We start from the raw sequence: 24,182 nt of genomic DNA, 5'->3' as shown, positions 1-24,182 counted from the left end.
CCTCCATAACTAACATATATGTGACCATGAAAACAAGTTAATTTATGTAAGTAGACCTCCATAACTAACATATATGTGCGATACAAGCATTCGATGTCGCCTTTAATGCTCATCCTAACTCAACCCTCGCATTTATCTGGGCTCAGCACTAGCACTAGAATGAATGTGCTGAATGTAACCTGTGAACTCAAAGTCCCGCAGTCCGATATAAATGGAGCGCAGCACAAGACGGACATTTTCGGATTAACAATGGCTTAAACTTGTAGCGGTGGCAGTGGCGGGACTTACGTTCTGCTTCCCCACGATGTTGTCGAAGGGAAGCTCGGGACTCCACGAGGCCTCATTGAAAGTGGCGCTGCTGGCGTGGCGGTCGGCCGAACTGGCCGCCTCCTTCATGATGTCCTCGGGCAGCGTGAGCAGACTCTCCTCTGGCTGCTTGATCAGGTACGTCTCGATGTTGTGGCGCCGCAGGAAGTCGTTGCGGTCCTTGCCGTGGCCTTCCTCCACCTCGTAGCTGCCGTTCAGACAATCCAGCGCCGCTTTAGAGATGTGGATCCGTCTGGAGACGCGGAAAGGAGAAAAGAAAAGTTACGTTAAGCTGCATTAACTTAAAGCAAAAGCCACCTGTGGACTTAATTATCAAAACACTAAAATGAGCAGTCGTGCAGACAAGAAACACACTTCGCAGCACTTTGTTAAGATAAGTGTTTTTTATTTGTATTTTATCAGAAGCAAGTCATCGTTCAGAATAACCACAACAATGAAAGATAACTTATATAAGTGTGTCTTTTATTTTATAAAAACAACAATCGACGTCCGCTCACCCCGGGATTCCTCCAGACTCCAGCTTGTTGGCGATGTCCACGTCCCAGGACCAGACGTCAAACTGCCACTTCCTGAGTCCCAGCACGCCGCACAGCACCGAGCCCGAGTGGATCCCAATGCGCATGTCGATGTCGTGTTTCGTCCGCGATCTTACGTATCTGCAAGAAAAGACACAAATTCAGATTCATGTTCACGAACAAATCAGTGCATAATGTTGTGTGGGTGGAGTGGCTCAGTGGTTAAGACCGGTACCCTGTTTGCAAAACAAGTAATGGTCGCAAGTTCGACTCCACCCCTGGCAGAAAAGCGTCTGCTAAACGACATGTCATGTAATGTTGCGACTAATTTACAGCCGTATATGTAACACCTCATTTCAGAAAATGAAAAGGAATCATTTCCAAGAGATAAAATGGGTAAAATCTTGACTGAATAGGTTGGAAATAATTTGTTTGGGGACCCCAAATAACTTCCCGCAACCCATCTGTGGGCCCCAACCCAGATTTAGGGAAACCACTACGATATGCATGATCATGTGTCAGATTTAAAATACTGATGTTAAAGATCATAAAGAAACAAATGAAGGAGGAGGAGGAGACTGCTTCTGTCTCATGTCGGCTCTCTAACGTGATCTGATGATGATGACACGGTCATTCACGTGTCACAATTCATGCTTTCATCTGATTTATAAAAATCATCTTGTGTAACAAGATCATAAAAATAATCTTTATGTAGAAAAGAGCAACATTTTGAAAATGTCTTCACTTTCACAAAAATGTCCTCACTTTTTTGAAAATGAGTTCTGTGTGAACCCGTAATCTTTGTGTGGGTTCAAACATGTTCATGTGTTCATCTGTCACATGTCCATGATTCTCTGCACAAACTCAGCCACAGGCAAATTCTTTGTGAGTGCAAATAGTGCAAATATGTGTGAGTTGAAGAGATAAAATCAAAACCTTCAGGTTAAAGAACCTCATGACCTCCACAGTTAAAGAGACAGTTCACGTTTTGACTGCGTGAGGTTTGTTCTTCACTTTTTATATTGACTTTATTTATTTATTACTTCACCCCACGGAGTGGGAGTGAAGCATTATTTTTAGTGGGTCTGTCTGTCTGTCTGTCTGTTTGTGTTTCTGCACATGCCAATATGACCAACAGAGGCTGACAGAGGCGTGTTGTGTGAATGGGGTGAAGTCTGCCATCTCTGATTGCCTTGTTTATTGCTGCAGCAAAAAACAACTGATAAAATCTCCCTCAATTTAAGTCTATGACATCTTCAGTACACGTTCACATCTTTATCTTACTGTTGTAAACCACTCACTCTCCCACACCAAACCCCACAGAGCACACAGGAGTTGTTGATCCACTGCTGCCTCCATCACTAAGTTCAAATGTCTTATTTTTTCAAATTCGGCATTTAAAATCCTTTGTTCAGATTCACCTCAGTGACACAAAGTGTCCACACGAGGCAGCAGTAGAGCAGCAGCTCTTGTGTCCCTGCCAGCTAAAATCACTGATTTTCTCTATGGACTTTGGTGTGAGAGGGTGAGTGGTTTACAAACAATAACCTTGTTTAAAGTGATAAACAGGTATGTGTTATTTTGTTAATCATCTATAAACAGTACCTGATGGTCTTGATCATGCTGAGGCCCATCTCCACACAGCAATGGGCGTGGTCTTGTCTGGGCTCAGGTAAACCGGACACACAGTAGTAACAGTCTCCCAGGATCTTTATCCTCAGACAGTGATGCTCCTGAGAGGGTGAAGATGTGACAATGACAGGGTGAAAATGTGACAGTGACGGGGTGAAAATGTGACAGTGACGGGGTGAAAATGTGACAATGAAAGGACGGAAATGTGATGTGATGGGTGAAAATGTGACAATGACAGGGGGAAAATGTGATAATGGTGACAGGGTGAAAATGTGACAATGACAGGGTGAAAATTTGACCGTGACAGGGTGAAAATGTGATGGTGACGGGGTGAAAATGTGATAATGGTGACAGGGTGAAAATGTGACGGTGGCAGGGTGAAAATGTGACAATGACAGGGTGAAAATTTGACCGTGACAGGGTGAAAATGTGATGGTGACGGAGTGAAAATGTGATAGTGACAGGATGAAAATGTAACAATGACAGGTTAAAAATGTAACAATGACAGGTTGAAAATGTGACGGTGACAGGGTGAAAATGTGATGCCGGTGACAGGGTGAAAATTTGACCGTGACAGGGTGAAAATGTGACAGTGACAGGGTGAAAATGTGATGTGACAGGGTGAAAATGTGACGTGACAGGGTTAAAATATGACAGGGTGGCAATGTGACAATGACAGGGTGAAGATGGGACAATGACAGGGTGAAAATGTGACAGGGTGAAAACGGACTTACATGTGCGAGGCGGTCAAATCGTGCGAACAGTTCATTGAGCATTCGTACGAGCTCCTGCGCAGACAGCGTCGTGGACAGGTTTGTGAAACCTTTCACATCTGCGAAAAGAATGCTAAATAAAATAGGGAGATGTCACTTTCATGTCATCAAAAAAACACTACATTAAATTGAATGCTGTCATGTTTGAGAGTTAGCGTTCTCTCTGCACATTTTAATCTTTGGCATCACCTGACGTTCTCGTAGCGGTGGATGTAGATTCTGTGGAACTGATGCTGCAGATGTTCGTCTTCCACGTTCGTCATGTCGTTGATCATTTCCAAAACGACAAACCGCGGCAGGACTGACAGCACCAGTCTTTCCTGCAGGGGGCGACACATGACTCAGGTTAGTTTTCTGAAAAACGATTATTTTGTTTTCCGTTTATCATGAAATTATTTGCAGGTCCAGTAAAGATAATGTTAATTTCCCTTTTTTCCATCAGTGTCTTTTGTTCATTTGTTTTTTTTGGATTTTGTAAAAGTGTTTCACATTTTCTAATATAATAAGGGTTTGCACTTCCTGGCCACCGTAGGTTGAAGTGTTTTGGACGGTTGTTGGATCACATTCAGGTTTAATGTAAGTACACAACTGAAAAAGTAAAACTGCGGCTGTTTCCTTCCTGCTCCATTTCAGACGAGTGAGCTCACAGGCGTCCGCTGCGTTCGCACGTGGCACAGCACAAATGACCCCTCGCTGTTTGATTTCCACAAACACTACACAGTGTGTGTCTGTATGCTCATGTAGAATTGTACTTAACAGTCACGCATGGTCTTCATATCACGTATTTGAGGCGTAGTTCACCTGTCATGTAGGCGTATGCACAACAAGGCGTGTGTGCAGCGCCTGCATGAGGCCTACGTGACGCCCGTCTGTCAATTGAAAGTGAATGAAATTTACACGCGCACGTTAGAGGTTTGATGTCATTGCATAGGCGCTGTACACGCGTTTTTAGTATAGTGTGCTGGCATTAAATGCCCCTGTGTCTGTGTGCGTGCGTGCATGTGTGTGTGTGCTTGTGTGTGCGTGCATGTGTGTGTGTGTGCGTGCGTGCATGTGCGTCTGTGTGTTTGTGTGCGTGTGTGTGTATTCTGTTTTCATTGAACGTCAACAAAAGGAAGCAAAAAATAACAAAAACCTTTTTAAAGCTCCAGTCTGCAACTTTTATGTCGTTCATCAGCAGTAAAAATGTGACACGTACGCGTTATCAATAAGTTTAAGTCGAAGTCGTGAGATTCATCTGAACATACGGCGACGTGTAGAAAGACAGAAGCAGCTGTGTTTGCTCATTACTCTGAATTCCTCAGGGGAAGTTACGCACTGGAGCTTTAAGTAAGACCATTAGTTATCAAGCCCCACCCCCAAGAAAACCTGCAATGAAACATCACAAGCACACAAAACTAAACCACTCACTCTCCAGCACCAAAGTCCATAGAGAAAATCAGTTCTTTTAACATCACACACACAGGAGTTGTTGATCCACTGCTGCCTCCATCACGAAGTTCAAATGCCTTATTTTGTAAAATTCGGCATTTGAAAATTCTTCATTCCAATATATTGTAGTGACACAAAGTGACCACACGAGGCAGCAGCAGACCAGCAGCTCCTGTGTCCCCGCCAACTAAAATCACTGTTTTTCTCAATGAGGTTTGGTGTGGGAGAGTGAGTTTTTCCTCTGATCACGATTGTGTTTGTGTCTCTCTCTGTCCTTAGGTTCTGGACTCACCTGTCTCTGGTTTTCCGTCTCGAGTCTCAGTCGAGCCTCGATGCAGCGCCGCGTCTCCAGGAAGGCCTGACGCTGAGCGCGGTCTGACAGGTAACTGATGAAGATCCCAGCGGTGTTCATACACATGAACAACACGGACTGAGCTGCCACCTGAGACACACACACACACAGACACACACACACACAGAGACATACAGCACACAGACACACACACAGACACACAGACACACACACACACACAGATACACACAGAGACATACAGACACACAGAGACATACAGACACACAGACACACAGAGAGACACAGGCCATAAATCACTCAGAAAACAAAAACTAAAAAACACAACTTTATTTTCTTTCTTTTTTTAATTAATGAGAAAATAGTTCCTGTAAAATTCAAATAAAATATTTTTAATTTTTCTGAATTGATGAGATGATTTTTTTTTGCTCAGTTTTCTGTGTTAATAACGTTTTGCTTTCTGAATTAATGACTTGATTTTTCATAAACATATATATATATATATGTAGGGCCACGGTGGTGTAGTGGTTAGCGCTCTTTCCTTGCAGCGAGAAGACTCGGCCTCGAGCCCCGGTTGGAACAAGGGCCTTTCTGCATGGCGTTTGCATGTTCTCCCCGTGTTTGCGTGGATTTTCTCTGGCTTCCTCCCACAGTCCAAAAACATGCAATGTGGGGATTAGGTAAATTGGACACTCTAAATTGACCATAGGTGTGAGAGTGAATGGTTGTTTGTCTCTATGTGTGTGTGGCCCTGCGATGGACTGGTGAACTGTCCAGGGTGTACCCCGCCTATCGCCCGATGTAGCTTTGGCACAGCACCCCCCGCGACCCTCTGGTGGAGGATAAAGCAGTGGATGGATGGACACACATACATATATATATATATATATATATATATATATGTATATATAGAGAGATAGATAAAGAGTTCAGGAAATTTTAAATTGGGAAAAAAAACATAACAAACAGATTATTTTTATAGCTTTAATAAAAACATGAATGAGTCAGATTCTATTTTCTACATCAGAGCAAGAACAAGAGCAACAACAGAGATGATGTAAGCGCCTGTAACAGCAGCAGCAGCAGCAGCAGCAACAATAGCTGCACCAGGGACTTCTTCACCTTCACCATCATCATCATCATCTGACGGTAAACACCGACGACTCCAGCTAAACAAGGTAACTGCAAAGTCTCATCACCTCATATCTAATAAAATCCTGTTAATACCAGGTCATTTGTGGCCGAGCGCTCACACAGTGCAGAATCCCAGTTTCTAACTGAACGTCTGAAAGCCGGCAGGACAAAGCCCAAACTAAGTTGCACCAAATTCCACAAAAATTGGTATAAACGCGTCACAGCCCAAGACGAACAAAAAAGTCTATTGGGGCCATGGCCTCAACTCAACAGGGAGTCTGCCATTTTGAATGTTGCCAATTTGAACGTTTCGTAAATGAACAAACTCGTCTGAGTGGCCTGTAGCTTCGCCCTACGTGAGAGAGACATGAACTTCACCCAACAGGAAGTCGGTCGTTTCGTAAAAGAACGAACTTGTCTGAGAGGTGACGATAATCGTACAGACATAAAAAACACGTAAATATGTACCAGACACATCAAAGATGAAATGGTATCAAGGTATCGCAGATTCAAAAGGGCGTGGCCACGGTAACCATCGGAAGTTGAACTGTAGCTTCGGTGCACTTTGACCGTGAGATCAGAGACCCGGCCAGAAAACATGAACACATGAAAATCCAATGCAGCTTTAACTTGGAATAAATGGGAAATCTGTCAAAATGTCCACGGTGTGAACTTAAATATAGTCGTTAAATAAAATGTATCATAATCTTTACTGCAGGGCTATCGATGTCACATGACATGACAGATGATTTCTACAAACCTGAACTATTGGACTAGTTAACTTGTTTAACAATTTTAACTAGTACATCAGCATGTGTTAGAGTGAGAATTTTCACGTTCAAAGTCACTTATTTATGACACAGACGATGTTGTCACTGCTTCTGCGTTTCAAAACAAACACAAACCAACATCAGTGACTGCATTAAAAATAAATAAATCAAAATACAGAGAAAAGTTTCTTTATTCCTGAATTTTACCTCCGGTGCTAATTTTCCACCCACTCATAAAAATAATGTTTCTGTCACATGACGATTGTGACGGTCCTTGAATGCACCTCGTCTGTATGAAGCCTCTTTTGGACGACCGGCTGGATTTGACCTCTGGGCTTTCTAGGGGTCATGTGTTTTTCACCGCGGTCATGTGACCCTGAAACACGACGTGTGTGAATGTGAGCGGCTGTCTCACGCACACACACACTGTATAACTTTTATTTTCATGCAATAACAGAAACTAATTTTCCTCTTCTGAATCCACTTCTAATGATTGTTATGATTGTAGATCAAGCTCTGATTTAAATTCTGATGCTGATTTGATTCCAATCCAAATCTGATTCTAATCCTAATTCCACAAATTTTTAATCCAGAACTGATTCCAATTCTAACACTGATTCTGATTCAGATTTAAATCCTGTCTCTAATTTTCATTCTGATTATTATTTTGCAGTTTTTTGCAATTCTGCTGGTTTGGATCCAGTTCTGCTTCAGATTACATAGTCTAATCTGACTGTAGATCTTCCTGCTCTGATTCTGATCCTAATTCCAATTTAAATTCTGCTCATTTTAATGACAGGTTTGTTTACACTTCTATTTCTGATGTGAATATAATTCAAGGTTGACAGTGTCTTCCTGTCCTGACCTCTATCCTGACGTCACGTATGTCTGTGTTTCGTTTCGGTGATGAACACATGAACACATGAAATGTCTGCTGTTCACCCTGCACTCTGAGGTGAACACGCGGTGGTTCAGCGATGACGTCCTGCTCCAGTTTTGAGATAGCGCTCAGACCTGCCCCCCGGAGGCAGGACGGTGTGTCACGCGGCGGATAAATCACACACAGACGCTTCACTGTAGCTCAGATCCAGAGCGTGAAGAGAAGGATTTTCAGTATGACAACGCGCTGCTTTGTAGGCAGAGGGCTGACATTTATTCATTAGTTTCCCCGTCGGCCTCTGCTGCAGCGTCACTGCTCAGAGAGCACTGAACGATATCTGAAGAACATGTTAGAACATGTTATGGACTTTGGTGTGAGAGAGTGAGTGGTTTACAAACTTCAGTTTCCTGTTGGAAAAGTCTGTCTCACAGTGAGATAAAGACGTGAACATGTGATGTACATATCATAGACTGTGAAAGATGCTAAAAAGTTTGTTTGATTTTATTTACAATGGATTTTAAAAGTCAACGACCAAGATGTGCTTTAACTACAGACTTTCAGCTTTAATTTGAAATCAGGTGAACGGTGTAGGAATTACAACAGTTTCTATATGTGCCTCCCAAAAGTGGGATGGGACAAACTAAACAATCATAAATCAAACTTTCAATGTTTAATACTTGGTTGCAAATCCTTTGCAGTCAATTACAGCCTGAAGTCTGGAAGGCATAGAGCAGACACTGGGTTTCTTCTTTCTTCTCAGGGCATTTTCCCTTCAGTTTGGTCTTCAGCAAATAAAATGCATGCTCTGATTCAGGTCAGGTGATTGACTTGGCCATTGCATAACATTCCACTTATTTGCCTTAAAAAACTCTTTGGTTGCTTTTGCAGTTTGCTTTGGGTCATTGTCCATTTGTACTGTGAGTTGTGAAGCATTTGGCCGAATATGAGCAGATAATATTGTTTGAAACACCAGAATTCATTCTGCTGCTTTTGTCAGCAGTTACATCATCAATAAATACAAGGGAACCAGTTCCATTGGTAGCCATACATGCCCACGCCATGACACTACCACCACCATGCTTCACTGATGACGTGGTGTGTTTTGGATCCTTTCCTTCTCCACACGCTTCTCTTCCCATCACTGTGGTACACGTTGATCTTGGTCTCATCCAGCCATAGGATGTTCTTCCAGAACTGTAAAGGCTTTTTCGGGTGTTGTTTGGCAAATTCTGATCTTCCTGTTTTTGAGGCTCACCAATGGTTTACATCTAGCCCACACCTGTCCATGAAACAGCTTTTGATTCAATTGTCCCATTACTTTTGGTTGAAATATATGTGTATATATACAGTTCAAACCAGAAGTTTACATACACTATATATAAAAACACATACGCTTTTTTTCCTCAATGTCTGACATGAAATCAGACAATCACTTTTCCTGTTTTAGGTCCGTTAGGATTACCAAAATTATTTCTATTTGCTAAATGTCAGAATAATGAGAGAAGGATTTTTTTTAGAATTTTTTTTTATTATTATTTTCTTAAGTCAGAAGTTTACATACACTAAAATTATTATGCCTTTGTGTAACATCATGGGGAAGTCAAAAGATTGTGGACTTGCACAAGTCTAGTTCATCTTTGGGTGCAATTTCCAGATGCCTGAAGGTGGCACGTTCATCTGTTCAAACAATTATACGCAAGTATAAACACCATGGGAATGTCCAGCCTTCATACCGCTCAGGAAGGAGACAGGTTCTGTGTCCCAGAGATGAACGTGCTTTGGTCCAAAATGTGCATATCAACCCAAGAACAAAAGCAAAAGACATAGTGAAGCTGCTGGCTGAAGCTGGTAAGAGTGTGTCATTATCCACAGTGAAACGACTACTGTACCGACATGGGCTGAAAGGCCACTCTGCCAGGAAGAAGCCATTACTCCAAAAGAAACATAAAAAAGACAGATTACAGTTTGCAAATGCTCACAGGGACAAAGACCTTCATTTTTGGAGACATGTCCTTTGGTCTGACAAAACTAAAATCAAACTGTTTGGCCATAATGACCATCGTTACGTTTGGAGGAAAAAGGGGGAATCTTGCAAGCCTGAGAACACCATCCCAACTGTGAAATACGGGGGTGGCAGCATCATGTTGTGGGGTTGTTTTGCTGCAGGAGGGATTGATGCACTTCACAAAATAGATGGCATCATGAGGGAAGAACATTATGTGGAAATACTCAAGCAACATCTCAAGACATCAGCCAGGACGTTGAAGCTTGGGCACAAATGAGTCTTCCAAATGGACAATGACCCGAAGCATACTACTTCTGAATCAATCTGGAAATTGCACCCAAGGATGAACCAGACTTGTGCAAGGCCACAATTCTCTTCCTGATATCTTGGCTGATTTCCAAGTATCCAAAGTAAGTCGCTTTGGATAAAAGCGTCTGCTAAATGACACGTAATGTAATGTAATGTCATTTCTTTTGACTTTCCCATCATATTACACAAAGAAGCAGTGTGTTTCAGGTGTGCCTTAAAATACATCCACAGGTGTGTCACCAATTAACTCAAATGTTGTCAATAAACCTATCAGAAGCTTCCAAAGACATGACATCTTCATTTGGGATTTCCCAAATTGTTTAAAGGCATAATAATCTTAGTGTATGTAAACTTCTGACTTTGAAGAAAGTAATAGAAAATTGTCTAAAAAAATCTTTCTCTCATTATTCTGACATTTAACAAATAGAAATAATTTTTGTAATCCTCTCGGACCTAAAACAGGAAAAGTGATTATCTGATTTCATGTCAGACAGTGAGAAAAAAAGCATATGTGTCTTTATATATAGTATATGTAAACTTCTGGTTTCAACTGTATGTACATATATATATGTATGTATATCTATATATACATACATATATATTTTTATTATTATGTTTTTAATGTCTTGACTGCTTGAGTCGTTAATTCACTGGAGACATTTTTGTCTCCGGCTGCAGGAAAACAACGTGTTACCAAAAAGGAAACAATGACTCTGGAGTGTGTTCCTCATTCACAATTCAATCTCACACACACACACACACACGCACACACACGCACGCACGCACACACACAAACACACACACACACTCTCCTCCCCGAGGCTGTCCTCTGTCCTCTGTGTCTCTGCATTTACTGTGTGTTACTGTGTTGTTGTTGAAATCTCTCACAGGACGACATCAGTGCTGATTCAATTTCACGTCGCCCCCTGCAGGCCTCTGCTCCTCCCACAGGGACCACAATTAAAACACCATAAGCCGCAGTAACAGCGGCGGCTGCGGGAACAGCTGTGGTGGCCATGTTGTTTTGGAAAAGAGCAGCAAAAAAAGGGCCACGGTTTGAGCTCATTAGAGGAAAATGTCACTGATGTGGACGATTTTAACGAGGTCTCATTAAGAGACGGAGACGAGGCGAGACAAGGAAAAGATGAGATGAGACTTAGATGAGACAAAGACCAGACGGAGACGAAGACCAGACGAGGGGAAGACCAGACGAAGACAGAGACGAGGAGAAGACCAGATGGAGACAGGACAAGTAGAAGACGAGACCAGATGAAGACAAGACGAGGCGAGGAGAAGACAGAGACAAGACGAGGAGAAGAAAGAGACACGATGGAGACGAGGAGAAGACCAGACAGAGACGAAGACGGGTCAAGACGAGTAGAAGACGAGACCAGATGAAGACAAGACAAAGACGAGACAAGAAGACAGAGACAAGGCGAGATGAGGAGAAGACAGAGACAAGACGGTGATGAGAAGGAAACGAGACGGAGACAAAACAAAGACAAGACGAGGACAAGACATAGACAAGACGGAGACGAGACCAGATGAAGACGAGACAGAGACTAGACTAAGAAGAGACCAAATCACACAAGGTGAAGAGATGGAGAGGAGACTAAGAAGAGATGAAGACAAGACGAGATGAGACAAAGAGGAGGCGAAATCGAGACAAGTTGAGACGAAGACGAGACAAAGACGAGACGAAGACGAGACGAAGACGAGACGAAGAAGAGATGAAACACTATGAGATGAAGACGAGGCGAGATGAGACGCACGCTTAAAAAACTGCTGCATGGAAAATAATCCACTTATAATAAGAATAATAATCAGTTCCTCTGCAGAGCTCCCCCTACAGTTTGGGAGTACATGTTTTTACGACACCGTCAAAATGCAATGGTCAGCAACAGGTGGCCCGTGGGCCAAAACTGGCCAGCCAGCATCAATATTTAGGGCTTATGATCTCTCTCTATCTGAAGCCTTTGTCCACAAAATGATTCAGTGTTTAATGATTTCTTTGTTTTACAGAACATTTTCACATTAAAGAAGCTGAAAAATCACAGAAATAATTCAGTTTTCTACAGAGAATCCTTTTATTTTCCTTGTGTTTGGTTCAGGAACCAGAGCTGGTGTCAAAATAAATGAATAAATAAATTAAAAACAGCGTTTCCTCTTCTCCGCGTCACTCTGATCGCAGCTTTTCTTCGCACCTCTGCTCTCACAGAGAGTGTGAGTCAACGACAGCTGTGTGTGTGCGTGCGTGTGTGTGTGCGTGCATGATGAAAACAATATGTTCTGAATATTTGTTTTAGCGCAAAAGCTAAAGTGTGTTTGTAAAGGAGCAGCTCATATATTACATTATATAACCCTGGTCTACAGATGTACGTTAGTGTTGTAGTCAAGACCTAAACCGAGACCAAGTCGAGACCAAGACCACAGTGTATCTTGAGGCCGAGACCGAGACCTTCAAAAAGTGGTCTCGAGTACTACAACACTAATGTATGTACTGAAGCTTCATACCAGTTACTTTTAGACTGATTTTAACAAATAAAGTTAACGTGTTTAAGTTTTTATAATTAAAAACATTTATTTCTCTTTTTTCTTCTTCAGGTTAAACTGATTTTGACATATTGAAGGATTTAAGTGATTTTCAACTTATTCTTCACAGTGAGGATGATTTCACAGGATTACTCTCCTCCTCATCATCTGTAATCCAGCTCTCTTTCTCTTACTGTTGGATTATTCTTATCTGTTTGAAACATTGAGAAACAGCTGAGAGAAAAGCACACACTTGTGTGACCGAGTGAGTGAACGAGTGATGTCTGACTGAACGTGTGATGTCTGAGTGAATGTGTGATGTCTGAGTGAACGAGTGATGTCTGAGTGAACGAGTGATGTCCGAGTGATGTCTGAGTGAACGAGTGATGTTTGAGTGAAAGAATGATGTCTGAGAGAACGAGTGATGTCTAAGTGAACGAGTGATGTCTGCGTGAACGAGTGATGTCGGAGTGAACGAGTGATGTCTGAGTGAACGAGTGATGTCTGAGTGAACGAGTGATGTTTGAGTGAACGAGTGATGTTTGAGTGAATGTGTGATGTCTGAGTGAACAAGTGATGTCTGAGTGAACGAGTGATGTCTGAGTGAACGAGTGATGTCTAAGTGAACGAGTGATGTCTAAGTGAACAGGTGATGTCTGAGTGAACAAGTGATGTTTGAGTGAACGAGTGATGTCTGAGTGAATGTGTGATGTTTGAGTGAACGAGTGATGTCTGAGTGAAGGAGTGATGTTTGTCTCAGGTGGAAAAAGTGAAACTCAACCAAAGTTCACTCTTCCTCCTCCGTTTACGATGTAAACTGTTTATAAGTTTATAGTTTTTATGTCTTCTTTACAACGTGCGGGTGTGTGTGACTGGATGAACATGGATGAACCTCTGAGCTGATGCTGAAAAACTGGTCTCTCTTGCAACCATGACAACCACAGTCTGCTCTTTATTATTCTGTCTGTCGCGTGTTTGACCTCAGGTGACCTTGCAGCTCACTGAGACCTCGTCTCAGTCTCTGTGTCTGTGTCTGTGTGTCTGTGTCTCTGTCTCTGTCTGTGTGCCTGTGTGCCTGTGTGCCTGTATCTGTATCTGTATCTGTATCTGTATCTGTATCTGTGTCTATGTCTCTGTCTCTGTCTTGTGTGTCTGTGTGTCTGTGTGTCTGTGTGTCTGTGGGCCTGTGTGCCTGTGTCTGTGTATCGGTGTCTGTGTACCGGTGTCTGTGTCTCTGTGTCTGTGTGTATGTGTCTTCATGTCTTTGTGTGTCTGTGTCTATGTCTGTGTCTGTGTGTCTCTGTCTGTGTCTCTGTCTGTGTGTCTCTGTGTCTGTGTGTCTCTGTCTGTGCCTGTGTCTGTGTCTATGTCTGTGTCTCTGTGTCTGTGTCTCTCTGGCTGTGTCTGTGTGCCTCTGTGTCTCTGTCTGTGTGTCTCTGTCTGTGTCTGTGTATGTGTAAGTGTAAGTGTAAGTGTAAGTGTAAGTGTCTTTGTCTGTGTCTGTGTCTGTGTCTGTGTCTTTGTCTGTGTGTCTGTGTGTCTGTGTCTGTCTGTGTCTTTGTCTGTGTGTCTGTGTCTGTCTGTGTCTTTGTCTGTGTGCCTGTGTCTGTGTGCCTGTGTCTGTGTGCCTGTGTCTGTGTGCCTGTGTCTGTGTCTTTGTCTGTGTGTCTGTCTGTGTCTTTGTCTGTGTCTTTGTCTGTGTGCCTGTGTGCCTGTGTGCCTGTGTGTCTGTGTCTTTGTGTCTTTGTCTGTGTGCCTGTGTCTGTGTCTGTGCCTGTGTCTGTGTGCCTGTGTGCCTGTGTGCCTGTGTCTGTGTCTGTGTCTGTGTCTGTGTCTTTGTCTGTGTCTTTGTCTGTGTGTCTGTGTCTTTGTCTGTGTGCCTGTGTCTGTGTCTTTGTCTGTGTGCCTGTGTCTGTGTATCGGTGTCTGTGTGCCTGTGTGCCTGTGTCTGTGTCTGTGTCTGTGTCTGTGTGTCTGTGTCTGTGTCTGTGTCTTTGTCTGTGTGCCTGTGCCTGTGCCTGTGTCTGTGTCTTTGTCTGTGTGCCTGTGTCTGTGTCTGTGTCTTTGTCTTTGTCTGTGTGTCTGTGTGTCTTTGTCTGTGTGTCTTTGTCTGTGTGTGTGTGTCTTTGTCTGTGTGCCTGTGTCTGTGTCTTTGTCTGTGTGCCTGTGTCTGTGTATCGGTGTCTGTGTCTGTGTCTGTGTCTGTGTGCCTGTGTCTGTGTCTTTGTCTGTGTGCCTGTGTCTGTGTATCGGTGTCTGTGTCTTTGTCTGTGTGTATGTGTGTCTTTGTCTGTGTGCCTGTGTCTGTGTCTTTGTCTGTGTGTCTGTGTGTCTGTGTCTGTGTCTGTGTCTGTGTCTTTGTCTTTGTCTGTGTGCCTGTGTCTGGGTCTTTGTCTGTGTGTCTGTGTGTCTGTGTCTGTGTCTGTGTCTTTGTCTGTGTGTCTGTGTATGTGTCTTTGTCTGTGTGCCTGTGTCTGTGTCTTTGTCTGTGTGCCTGTGTCTGTGTATCGGTGTCTGTGTCTGTGTCTGTGTCTTTGTCTTTGTCTTTGTCTGTGTGTGTGTGTGTGTGTGTGTGTGTGTGTGTGTATGTGTCTGTGTCTGTGTCTGTGTCTTTGTCTGTGTGCCTGTGTCTGTGTATCGGTGTCTGTGTCTGTGTCTTTGTCTTTGTCTTTGTCTGTGTGTGTGTGTGTGTGTGTGTATGTGTCTGTGTCTGTGTCTGTGTCTTTGCCTGTGTGTCTGTGTCTCAGATACAGATTACAGTCTTGCCCATTTATGAGCAATGGGGATTTCTTGATAATCTGATCATTTTTGTGGCGTCATGAGTGGGTGGAGTCTCCAATGACCGGTACTGACTCGTCAAAGGACACACAGGAAGTCAGCGCCAGATTCAAACGTAAGAAATCAGAGGACAAAATCTCTAATCTGGGCTCATCTGGGAATAAATCGTAGATTTAGTGGAGCTGAGTGTGTGACATACACACAAAAACACTTTTATAATATTTCAAACATGTTGAAATGACACACTGAGAAAAAATAACACCTGCTGACTTAGAAACATTTTGTTTCCTGTCCTTATTCCAGGTTCATGAGCAGCAGCAGAAGAAGAGAGAGCAGAGGAGACAGTACAAGCTTTTCTCATCACAGGCAAATTTTTAGGAAAAATAAAAGCCTGCGAAGCCATGAAAAAAAAGAAAAGAAAAAGGACAGGAAAAAAAGTCCAGAGACGTGAGACGCTGAAAAAACCTGTCCTTCATTAAATATTGAGAGTGGCTGAGTGCAGTGTGTGTGACACCAGGAGAGGAGGAGATCAACCACAGGACACTGAGGAGAACAGAGGAGGAGAGGAGGACGAGGGTGAAGGAGACTCCCTCCTCCTCCTTCACTCTGAACTAGAAACTTGAAAATAAACGATGTTCTCACACAAAATCACTCAGTAAAATTGTGGTGATCGTAGAAATCATGAACGTATCACATGAGCTCCCTAACATACAGTCCTAGTTATTTATTATCAACTGCCACAAGGGGGAGCCGCATCTTTCCAGTCATAATAACTTTATTGGTTCAGGTTAGCTAACAGCTAACTCTAGCTAACATAAGCTTACGACAGACTCCAGCTAACATAAGTTCACGACAGACTTACCTAAGCTAATGGTGACTCCTCCTCCTGCTAACAACACCTGAATCGAGCTAACAGCTGACTGATCCTAATAGCTAACATAAAAGCTACCAGAGCTAACATAAGCTAACAGCTGACCCAAGCTAACATAAGCTAACAGCTGACCCAAGCTAACATAAGCTAACAGGTGACCCGAGCTAACATAAGCTAACAGGTGACCCAAGCCTGTTAGCTTATGTTAACAGGCTTGGGTCACCTAACAGCTGCCTAATATAGAAGAAAAAGCTTTGAAAACAACAAAACAATATTTGTGTTAAAATCACAGTTTGCTAAAGACGTTAAACATACACACACGCACAGACACACACACTCACACACTCCTGTACCTGCTCTCTGCAGGTAAACTGCGTTTGACCTTGAAAAGGAAGCTGCTGCAGCTGAGAGAGTGTGTGTGTGTGTGTGTGTGTGTGTGTGCGTGCGTGTACGTGTGGTAAAGATATAGTGCTGCTGACACATACACACACACACACACACACACACACACAGACACTAATGTGAATGGTGTGTTTATTTAACAGCTGGTGTAAAAACACTAAGTGACTGCAGCACAAAGATGGTCGTCAGCACAGAGGCCAGTGAAGCTGAAGCTCAGTGTTTATCTGGAGTCTTTTCAGGATGTTAAAAGAAAAGAGGGAAAAAAGCAGTGAGTCAATAACAGCTTATTGTTTAGAGAGAGAGAGGAGGAGAGGACGAGGGTGTGATGTGAAGGCTTTAAAGGAAAAGCCCACGGTCAATATCAAAGCTCAACAGCTGGATCGATGCAGGCTATTCTGAGTGCAACAGGAGGACAAAACAACAAGAAGACGACTTCAGATTCATGAAAATCTACGTCACTTTAAGTCTACGATGTCTTAACGAACATGTTCACGTCTTTATCTCAATGTTAAACAGACTTTTCCAACAGGAAACTGAAGTTTGTAAACTACTCACTCTCCCACACCAAAGCCCACAGAGAAAATCAGTGATTTTAACATCACAGCACACAGTTGTTGTTGATCCACTGCTGCCTCCATCACTTAGTTCTAATGTCTTATTTTGTAAAATTCAGCTTTTAAAATCCTTTGTTCAGAGTGACCACATGAGGCAGCAGTAGCTCCTGTGTCCCTGCAAACTTAAACAACTGATTTTCTCTCTGAGGATTGGTGTGGGAGAGTGAGTGATTACAAACTTCACCTGACTACAGCTAACAGCTAACATAAGCTTACAGCCGACTCATCCTAAACCGCTAACGCTAACTGGTGACTCCAGCTAAGTGCTGACAACAGCCTCTTTAACGCTGATGACCTCTGACCCCTGACAGGCCCGATCAGGTCACCGCCTGCAGGCCGAGTGTCACAGCTGAAGCTCACAGGAGGAGGATCCTGGAAAATTCTCGCTGGAAGCGACTCAGCACGAGTCAGCAGCAGTTCCATGTCAGACACGCGGTCAGTTCAGAGCCCGGAGTGAAGCATGATGGGATTGAGTGTGACACTGGTGTCGGGGCGACGGCGGCTCATCCAGTGACCACTCAGTGTGTGTTCACAGCTCGTGAGGCAACACACACACACACACATGACTGCAAGGAGCATCAACAAGCTGAGAATAAACCATGACTCAGCGATTCTCTGTAAACAACCTCACGCACCTGATTTAAAAACACTGCTCACATGTTCCTCAGTGAGGAACATGGCTGTCACCTGTAGAGGGCGCTGAGTCTGTGTGTGTGCATGTGTGTGCATGTGTGGGTGTGTGTGCGTGTTATAATAATAATAATAATAATAATAATACATTTTATGTTCAAGCGCTTTTTCTGAATACTCGAAAATAAACAGAAAATAAAAACAGCTTAAACAACATCAAATGGTAAAAATCACAAAGAAACAAGAAAAAAGATAATGGACTGAGCTAAACGTTAAAAGCAATTTGAAACAGGTGAGTTTTTGTCAGTGACTTGAACGTTGGAAGGTCGGTGCAGTCGCGGATCTGTTTGGGGAGTGAGTTCCAGAGGGAAGCTCTGTCACCCCAGGTTCGATGTTATGGGGGGCATTTTATGCCAGCACACTATACTAAAACGCCTCAACCGCGCCACCTACACCTGCATAAAGACTGAAAAATACGTGTGCGAGTACACCAAATAATGAAGGGTGACAGGTGATAAGTGTCATGCCACATGCGAACGCAACGGACACCTGTGCGCACACTCGTCTCAATGTACAAATAATTATTTACTTTAAGATGACGATTTTGAGTTTAACAGCTGCTTCGCTTCACAATTCAAGCAGTCCATGTATTACTGAGAGAGAGCGATGTGACAGATTAGGCTATTTCAGTCACGCATGCACACGTTAAAGCGTCTGAAGCACTGGTACAATAGTGACACGCGCGTTAACGTCTATAGCGTGTGCACGCCTACAGTATAACTCATAACATTTCATTTTCCCTGCTGCGCCACCGGCCGAGCGTGCGTGTGTGTGTGCATGTTGGACAGCTCCTGGTGCTGAAACACCAGACTGGAGGAAAATGAACAAGAACACACAAACACGTGTTCCTGCAGAGTGTAGTACAACTAACCAGCTAACTCATCACTAACCAGCAGGTGAGGTGGAGGAAGGAAGGTAGGTTGGTTGGTTCTCACCTGGTTGGTGGACAGTGGTGCATTGTGGGAGATGAGCAGCTTGACCAGCAGGTGGAGCCCTGCAGTGAAGAGTCCGGCCAGAATGGCCCAGGTGAGCGGCAGAGGTAACATACTGTAGGTGGCGAACAGCGTGAACAGGACGTAGCCCACGCCGTCTCCAAGCAGACCATAACCCAGACCTGCAGCCAGGATCTGCGTGGCCATGGCCACCCATGTGACCACGCCGCTGTACTGCAGGTAGCCGTGTGACGTGGTGTCCTTCCTCACCACCACTAAGGCACAGATGACCACCTCGATGCCCGTGAAGAAGCCCAGCAGAGTTCCTTTGATGGGGTCCATGGGGGATGAGGCCAGCGTCAGGTGCAGGACCAGCAGTGTGAGTTTGGTCACCACGTCCAGGATGTTCATCACCACCACTGATTTACGCCTCTGGCCCAGGAAGTAGCGCTGGTACAGACGCTCCAGGTCGCGGGATTTGAACGCGTTCCTCAGTGTCGGGAAGATGACGCCTCGATATGTGTAGCCCCAGTTCAGGAAGAAGTCGGAGTTGCTCGGCGCGCAGTCGATCTGCAAGAAGCCCAGGTCGCTGCTGCCGCGCTCCGGGAACACTTTGGTGCCGCCGTTGTTGTGCCGGTCTCCCACCGACGTGCGACCCGCAGACTGCTTGCGCGCGTCGTGGCTCGGGTCGTAGGGCTCGTCGGACCCGATGCCCTTCACTGCTACGCCAACTCCGCCGCTCTGCTCGTGGATGAAGCGCTGCTCGGTGATGTGCCGCACCGCGTTCTGCCACAGCAGCCGTTTGGGTCGCGCGTTGCCGCCGCTGCCGCTGCCGCTGCTGTTGCTGCTGCTGTTGCCGCCGCTGCTGCTGTTGCCGCTGCTGCTGTTGCTGTTGTTGCTGCTGCTCGGAGTCTTGTTGATAGTGTAAAGCTCCTCGCTGGCGCTGGAGCAGCGGACCTCGGACAGCTCCATCACCGCTGCCGCTGCGCGCCGCCGCTCCGCGTCTTTCACCGCTTCTTGAGTCGCCGCGTGTCCTCCTCCTCCTCCTCTGCTTCTTCTTCTTCTCGGTTGTGACTCAACTCAGCAGCGATTTGAGGGAAACGAGGTCCTGTCGTCGTGCGCATCGAACCACGGGCGCGTGCTCGTGCTTCTCGCTCGTGCTGCGGCTGGAGGTCATTGTCACGCGAAAGATCCCACTGAAGAAACAGCCCGTGAATCCGACACAAGTGGAAAAGCATCTCCCGGATTAACCGTGAACCCTCATCATTATTATCATCATCATCATCGCCGCTGCCACGTGTCCGTGCCGAAGACAAACAATCAGCGCCTCGAACCAGCACCGTGCGCCGAGCGTCCGCACCATCAGGCTCCCGCCGCGTCACGCACTCACGGAGCGCGAGGCGCAGAGACGCAGGCGGAGTCAGGGAAGAAATTCAGATGATGATGTGATTTTAAAAATCAGGACTGACTTAATTCAAAGCCAGACACCACAGGTTTAAATCCACATCTGGATGTGAGCAGGTCCAGAGCCGACACTCACGCGCGCGCGCGTACGCACACACACACACACGGTGTCAGAACCTCGCACAGTGGTCCCTGTTAAAGATCCAGGTCCAGGTCCTCTCATTAAGATCCGGGTCCAGAATCAGATGCTCTGATCTCTGCAAAAGATCCAGGTCTAGGTTCAGGTCCTCGTCAGTCCTGCCGTCTCGTGTCTCTCCATCATCACACGCGCTGAGACTCCCGGTCCTCTTGTCTCACACCAACATCTGTGATCAGAGAAACATCTACACGTCCATGCTCCTCCTCCTCCTCCTCCTCCTCCTCCTCCTCTCCTCCTCCTCCTCTTCTTCTTCTTCCTTCTTCTTCTTCTTCTTCTTCAGTGGTTTAAAGGGCGTCCGTAATCGTCAGCGGTCTCGTGCAGCGGCCTTGCTGAGTCTGGTCAGAGAGAGAGAAAGAGTCTGTCTCCGGTTTGTCTCCGGTCTGACGTCACTTGTCACCTTAGTGTGTGTGTGTGTGTGCGTGCGTGTGTCTTCGCGTGTGTGTGTGCGTGCGTGTGTGTGTGTGTCTTCAGTCAAACTTGAAGCTTTTTTCAGTAACGTAAGTTAAGTGTTTTTCATTAACGTAAGTTTAGTGATTTACAGTAACGTAAGTTAAGTGTTTTTCATTAACGTAAGTTTAGTGATTTACAGTAACGTAAGTTAAGTGTTTTTTCAGTAATGTAAAAAACATTATTTACTGTGATCTATATTTTTAAATGGGAAAAAATCAAAATAAACGTTAAAAATGTATGTTATATAACAAAATATCAACAAGTTAAAACATTACTTTAAAAAACTGTTACTAATGTTACAAAAAAAGCATCACTCTCTGTAGGCTACAAAATACACACTGATGTTGCAAAAGTAAAATTAATGTTACAAAACCTGTTACTAATGTTACAGGAGACGTCACATAAAATGCATGTTGTTAACATGACAAAAACACGTTACTGTTGTTACGATAAAATCACACCACTCTGTTACCAAGGTTAGTGTAACAAAAACACGTTAGCAACAAAAAATGCACAATGTTATAAAATATGACATAAAAAAATTTTATTTCAATATTTTAAACCTTTACTAAAATACATGACCAAAAATCGAGAAAAAAATACAAGAAAAAATGTCAATGTTACAAAAACACAGAAAACATGTTAGCAACAAACAAACAAAAACACAGCGCTATATAAAATATGACTCTTTTCTCCGTGATTTTAAAAAGTTTGTAACATAAAAATGTGACGTTAAACACTAATGTGATGTTTGTAAGCATGTATCAGCAGTTGCTAACGTGGGCGTTTCTTTTGTCATGTGATGACGACAACAAACAAAGGCCGTTTCTCAATACTCAAGTAAGCAAGTATGTACTTGCGTACTTGGGAAGTATATACTTGAGAAGTACGCTGGGAGTATATACTTGCCAAGTACGGGAGTACACAAGTATGTGGTTGTTTCTCAATACTCAAGTATGCAAGTATGTATGTATTGTTCTGCTGTTTGAATGGTGGCTGGCGCCAAGTGTTGCAGCCTCATTACCGCCACCTACAGTGTTGATAAATGAACATATGAAATACTTTTAATAAATGCATATATATGTTGTTATTATTTTTACATTTTAAATATTTAACTTCATTTATTAATTAATTCTATTAAAATATACAATACAAATAATACAATGTGGAAAATAGATATATTACAGCATTGTAGAGTAGTATATATATATATATGTATGTATGACATATATGTACGTGTACAAATATATACTACTCTACATACTATACTATACATATCTAATATTTACATATTATATTTAAATATAAATCTCGACTTTATTATAAATCTAAAATTCAAAGTTAAAATAAATAAAACATTAACAATATACAAACCTTCAAACTTTAAAGTCAAAACGTTTCCATTAAAAACAAAATAACACGTCAACAACAAATCTATGGATCACACCGAGCATCTAATGACAGCGACGTCTGAGCCAGCGGATCATTTCATCAGGACAGGCCGAGGTAACGCTGCTCTGTGCCGGGCACAGTGAGCGCCGAGCGCCCGCAGAGGCGGAGCTGATCACCTCCGACAAACGTCGCTGCCAAACTATAAATACGTCATATCTTCATACACAAACCACATGTTTGAATTCTATATGACTCATTTCTCGCCTCAAATGATGTTAAAACTTTTTTTCCGGGACACAGAAAAATATTTATTTCAGATTTATATTTCTATTATCTGCTGCTATGCTCCGCCGAAATGTATTCTGGGATACATGGCCATCGCAAGTACGCTTAAGTCACCTCCGATGCATACTTGGTAAAAATGGGCGGAGCGAGAACATTTCCGGATTTGAGAACCGTCCTCGCTGTTCGCTTACTTGAGAATTGGAACAGCACTTGGACTGAGGCTGATGACGTTTTCACAAGTACGGGAGTACGCAAGTACGCTCAAGTACGCACAAGTATGGATATTGAGAAACGGCCAAACTCTCCGATTCTTCATCAAAGTGTGAGTTTAGCAGCTGTGGTGAAGTAGGCGGGGCTTACAGGTCATTTCATAACGGGAAGTAACAGGAAACAGCTGGTGCAGCAGTGTAATGAGTCATTGTTTAGAGACACACACACACTCTCTCACACACTATCACACACACTGTCTCTCTCACACAGTCACACAGAGCAGCAGCAATTTGATTGACAGCTTCTCTCTTATTATTATGGTCTGTAAAGTCACAGTTCAGAGGAAAGTGAACAAATGTCGTGACCTGCGGCTGCGATAAATATAAAAAACACTTGTATTGCTTTTGTTTCTTTGTCTCTGGTTTAGAAAATACAGACATAAAATGAAATGATAAAGTTAATAAAGTTAATGAAGTCAATAAAGTCAACTTGTTAACGTTGCTGAAATACATCGTCATCTATGGCAGCGCTAACGTTTGACTGCTCATCAGGCGTGGAGGTGTGGCCTAAAGGCTACATTGTTTTATTTATTTATTTTATTAAGTAAGATAAGTGTTTTTTCAGTAACGTAAGATAAGGTTTTTTCAGTAACGTAAGATAAGTGTTTTTTCAGTAACGGAATATAAGTGTTTTTTCAGTAATATAAGATAAGTGTTTTTTCAGTAACGGAATATAAGTGTTTTTTCAGTAACGTAATACAAGTGTTTTCTCAGTAACGTAAGATAAGTATATTTTCAGTAACATAAGTGTTTATTCAGTAACGTAAGATAAGTGTTTTTTCAGTAATGTAAGTTAAGTGTTTTTTCAGTAATGTAAGTTAAGTGTTTTTCAGTTAAGTAAGATAAGTGTTTTTTCAGTAACGTAATATAAGTGTTTTTTCAGTAATGTAAGATAAGTGTTACTTCAGTAACGTAATATAAGTGTTTTTTCAGTAATGTAAGATAAGTGTTACTTCAGTAACGTAAGATAAGTGCTTTTTCAGTAATGTAAGATAAGTGTTACTTCAGTAACGTAAGATAAGTGTTTTTTCAGTAACGTAATATAAGTGTTTTTTCAGTAATGTAAGATAAGTGTTACTTCAGTAACGTAATATAAGTGTTTTTTCAGTAATGTAAGATAAGTGTTACTTCAGTAACGTAATATAAGTTTTACTTCAGTAACGTAAGATAAGTGTTTTTTCAGTAATGTAATATAAGTGTTTTTTCAGTAATGTAAGATAAGTGTTACTTCAGTAACGTAATATAAGTGTTTTTTCATTAATGTAAGATAAGTGTTAC

The 24,182-nt window shown here is 43.1% G+C and overlaps 1 protein-coding gene across 3 annotated transcripts in view; it reads right to left on the bottom strand.

Annotated features, from left to right (window-relative positions):
• Positions 1-20,706, bottom strand: part of adcy8 (adenylate cyclase 8 (brain)) — a 44,504-nt gene extending 23,798 nt beyond the window's left edge. For all 3 annotated transcript variants that reach the window (XM_058627147.1, XM_058627130.1, XM_058627139.1), the window contains exons 1-7: positions 18,909-20,706; positions 4,971-5,120; positions 3,437-3,567; positions 3,209-3,320; positions 2,448-2,575; positions 825-983; positions 289-559 (exon numbers count right to left, since the gene is read on the bottom strand). In XM_058627147.1, the coding sequence (XP_058483130.1) occupies positions 289-559; positions 825-983; positions 2,448-2,575; positions 3,209-3,320; positions 3,437-3,567; positions 4,971-5,120; positions 18,909-19,877 (1,920 nt within the window). In that variant the 5' untranslated portion in view covers positions 19,878-20,706. The remainder of the gene's footprint in view (positions 1-288; positions 560-824; positions 984-2,447; positions 2,576-3,208; positions 3,321-3,436; positions 3,568-4,970; positions 5,121-18,908) is intronic.
• Between the last annotated feature and the right edge of the window lie 3,476 nt (positions 20,707-24,182).

The sequence above is a fragment of the Solea solea genome, chromosome 1, assembly GCF_958295425.1.
Source record: "Solea solea chromosome 1, fSolSol10.1, whole genome shotgun sequence".
Classification (NCBI taxonomy): domain Eukaryota; kingdom Metazoa; phylum Chordata; class Actinopteri; order Pleuronectiformes; family Soleidae; genus Solea; species Solea solea.
The sequence above is the reverse complement of the archived record's forward strand: the minus strand, read 5'-3'. Positions and strand labels throughout refer to the sequence as shown.